This window comes from Dromiciops gliroides, chromosome 3 (assembly GCF_019393635.1).
Source record: "Dromiciops gliroides isolate mDroGli1 chromosome 3, mDroGli1.pri, whole genome shotgun sequence".
NCBI classification, from domain to species: domain Eukaryota; kingdom Metazoa; phylum Chordata; class Mammalia; order Microbiotheria; family Microbiotheriidae; genus Dromiciops; species Dromiciops gliroides.
Genome location: NC_057863.1, coordinates 512,077,752 through 512,081,398, shown reverse-complemented (window position 1 = coordinate 512,081,398; position 3,647 = coordinate 512,077,752). Strand labels below are relative to the sequence as shown.

At 47.0% G+C, this 3,647-nt stretch overlaps 1 protein-coding gene across 1 annotated transcript; it reads right to left on the bottom strand.

Annotated features, from left to right (window-relative positions):
- Positions 1-566: 566 nt before the first annotated feature.
- IZUMO1R (IZUMO1 receptor, JUNO) lies at positions 567-3,394 on the bottom strand. Its single transcript, XM_043996568.1, has 4 exons — positions 3,342-3,394; positions 1,975-2,158; positions 1,070-1,205; positions 567-832 (listed from the first exon to the last, which is right to left on the bottom strand). Exons 1-4 carry the CDS (start codon positions 3,392-3,394, stop codon positions 567-569), a joined length of 639 nt encoding a protein of 212 aa, XP_043852503.1.
- Between the last annotated feature and the right edge of the window lie 253 nt (positions 3,395-3,647).

Here is a 3,647-nt window from a genome sequence, read left to right as displayed (position 1 = left end):
GTTGGTTTGAGATTCCCTCTCCTCCAATGTGAATGCAAACAGATAAATATTAGTATCTGAAGGATTAACAGGCCCTTTCCCAAGTTGTTTTGCCTGTGTACAATCAGACCAAAAATTCACTCAGAATAACAAATAAGCTATCCCTTTATTAAGGGGACCATCAAAGTGAGGAAATCCAGGCCCGGCTGACCTCTGCTTTGCTGTGGGACAAAGTAAAACAGTCAGAACCCAAATCCTGTGTTCTTTCTTCTTAGATCCTTCCAGAGGTTAAGTGCCAGACCTAGTCACCCTGCCCATGTCTCACTCAAAGGAGCAGAGATGATCCAATGAGGCCAATTCTGTTACAAGGTAGCCCCAAAACCAGAAGGGGGCCAAAAAAGCAAAACACTGAAGGACTAGTTTCTAAAGCTGACCTCCCTGCAGACTTATACACAAAAGAGAGGCAGAACATCTTTCTAGTTTAAGGAATCTCAGAGTGAGGAAGGTTCCAGGTCCTCTTGTCTACTAGTCATGAAGAGAGACCACTTAGCACTTGAGAAGAATTCATGTACAAGTGTCAAGTCCTTTTAGAGAACAAATAGTAGGAGGGGAGCTAAGAATATGATGGGGAGAAGCTGATGGGAAATGGCGTGGCTTGCATACAGGTGGGCTACTGCCACATTGGGGTTGCCGTGAGCAGGGTCAAACCACATCTGAATGCAGTTCCCACTGCCCCGTCGCTCCTTGGTGGCCTTGTAAGAGTTGCTCCAGATCTTCTCACAAAGGTCAGTTGGAGAGGGGAAGTAGTGAGGGAAAGGGCGACAGAGGGCCAGGGCAGGACAGTAGTTCTTACCTGGCGTGGGGAGAAAAGCATGGTATTGGTTAAGAGCTAAGCATTACCCTACCATTCCTGTCCCCTCAAGTAAAAGGGAATGGCCACTCTTCCTGCTAGGGATGGCCATGCAGAGCATCATCAGGCTGGCTAGCTGGTGGTGGCCTTAGGCTTAGCCTGTGTAGGTGACTCAAGAGCCTCATCCCAGGCAGTGTGCTCTCTGCTCCAGCCCCCTCCTGCCCCACCCATCCACTTTACCCGATCTCCAGGCCCAGCCTTTGCTCCAGTCAGACTTGCAGGTATAAGAGGTGCGGCAGGCTTCCCACCACTCTTCACAATCTTCCCAGCACAGAGGCACATTCAGCACACGTTCCTTCCGCCCGTTTGAGTTCACCTGGAGTTGTCAGTGGGTAATGATGGGATGAGGAAAGAAGGAACAGGCTGAATTCTCTTTGTACCTTGCTGTTGACCCAAGCTTCTTCTCACCCCCAATTCAGTTCTCTGTGGCATAGTCAGAAACATGCCTGGTCAACATATGAGGAACCCTTCTGAGCCTCTCCTCTTCCTAAAGACCTTTAGGGATACTAGTACAAAGTCCTCAGTTGCTTTCTCCCTCCACTTCTGCCTCCCTTGCTGATTTCTTCCCTAAACCACCATTTTGAGATGGGGGGGGGTGCATTCTTCCTTCTTCCCTTCCCTCTCCCTCCCCTCTCAGCTTCCATTTCACATGTCATCTTCCTCCTTTAGAATGCAAGCTATGTAAGGGCAGAGACTGTCTTTTTGTTCAGATTTGTATCCCTAGCACTTAACAGTGTCTGGCATATAGTAAGCTCTTAATAAATGCTTCTTGACTTGACAAGATAATCCCATTCAAATGTTCTTGTTGAATGAATGACTTCAGACAGATCACCTCCCTTCTCTGGGCTTCGGTTTCTTTATCTATAAACCTAGGGGGTTGGAATAGTTGACTAAGGACCTTTCTAGCACTAGTTGGGCAGTTTTGAGCTTTCCTTTTCCTGCTCAACTGTAAGCACCTGGCTGGCAGAGTCCATTCTTCATCCTAGCATCCCTTACAGGCCACAGCACTGTGCTTTGTGTGAAGCAAGTGCTCAAGACGGAACACCTGGCCAGCTGCTTCATCCCCCCCCCCCAGTTCCACCCACCTCCTGGATCCAGGGTCCTAGGTTTGGGGAGCACTCATAGAAGCAGGCATCTTGGATAAAGTGCTTCCTGCAGCTGGGGGTCATCACGCCACAATGCCTGAAGTTGAAGTTGTATAGAGGAGACATATCCATGTGAATTTCTCGGCTCGTGTTGGAAGTACAGCAGGCATTATCCTTCCAAAGGCTACACTGCAAGCCAGAAGAGCCAGAAAAGGCAGAAAAGGGTTTTGGTGTTTTGGTTTTTTTTTTTTTTGGGGGGGGTATAGGGTATGGAAGGAGGATATTTGAAAGAGACAGTCCATGGGAATTCTTGATCTCTCAATCTACTCTGGCTCAGGTAAGGTACAAGCTGCCCAAACACTTCCACCCCCCTAACACAGGGTTGTTACCTTAGCTGTGCTAAGGGATACATGATGGTGGTAGTGGAGGCAAAGATATTGAATGGGGGAAAAAATCACATTAAAGTTTGGTAGACCTGGGACTACTTAAGAGTTTCTTCTACTTTGAGTAACTATATGCTATTAGTGGGGTCCTGGGGATAACAAGAGAAAAACCAGCACACTTACCCAGAATTCCAGCCTCAAGATAGGTGGGGGACATAGGAGGGGGTGGAAGGAGATAAAAAGGAGGCCTAGCCAAAGTCCAGCTATCACACAGTGGCTCTGGGGGCTTATACAAAGCAGTATCTTGGGATAGAATCTTATTTATGCTCCTTAACCTCTATGATATTGAAAAGGCCCCATCTACTTACTCGGGTAGCTAGGTGGCACAATGGATGGAGCACTGGACTTGGAGTCAGAAAGTCCGGAGTTCAAATCAGACCTTAGACACTTACTATCTGTGTGACCCTGAGCAAGTCACTCAACCCCAGTTTGCCTTTAGCTTCCTCATCTATAAAATGATCTGGAGAAGGAAATGGTAAACCACTCCAGTGTCTTTACCAAGAAAACCCCAAATGGGCTCACGAAGAGTCAAGCACAACTCAACAACAAAAACAACAATATTACTAGAATTCTGGATTATGTTGATCTAGGAAGTTGGTGACCTTAGTTTGACATTAGTCACATATGCCCGTTGCACTTAACAATGCTCAAGCAGGATTGTGCAGGGCCACACAGCTAGTAAGTATCTGGGGGGCCAGATTTGAACTCTGATCTTCCTAAATTTGGTGCTTTGACTGTTCTGCTTAGTTACTTCAGAGCCCTGGGTCTCAGTCTAGTTCTTCTTATAAACTTGTTATATGGCTTTGGACAAGGTACTGCCCACTTTTTGGACTTATTTCATCATCTGTAACTCCAAGATCCCTTTGAAATCTTTAATCTATGCTTTTATGAATCCTTCCCAAGGGCAGAGCCAAGATTCTGTACCTGTTCATGGAGTTCACTTTCAGGGCCTGGCTTCTTCTTGTGGTGTTTGGCATCCATGCAAACGTTGAGTGGCTCCCTTTCAGCCTGGACCACAGATGCAGCCAGCAACCCTAGCCACCACCACTCCATGGCTTTGCTGTTGAAAAGGTAGACAACCCGCTTTGGGGATGGAAACTTATGGAAGGGCCTCTTCCCTAACCCATTCAGTTTTGGTAAGAATCTTGGAGGAAGGGAAGAGAAGGACCTTGGTTCTTGCATGTAACCACAAAATATAGGATGCTACTCTAAGTGCCCTGCATAATGGTT

Excerpts from the sequence above, each read along its gene's own strand:
- IZUMO1R (XM_043996568.1), bottom strand. The coding sequence starts at position 3,394 with ATGCCAAACACCACAAGAAGAAGCCAGGCCCTGAAAGTGAACTCCATG. Across the intron at positions 1,206-1,974 it reads TAGGACCCTGGATCCAGGAG|GTGAACTCAAACGGGCGGAA; the intron begins GTGGGTGGAACT and ends TGACAACTCCAG. Across the intron at positions 833-1,069 it reads AGGCTGGGCCTGGAGATCGG|GTAAGAACTACTGTCCTGCC; the intron begins GTAAAGTGGATG and ends TCCCCACGCCAG.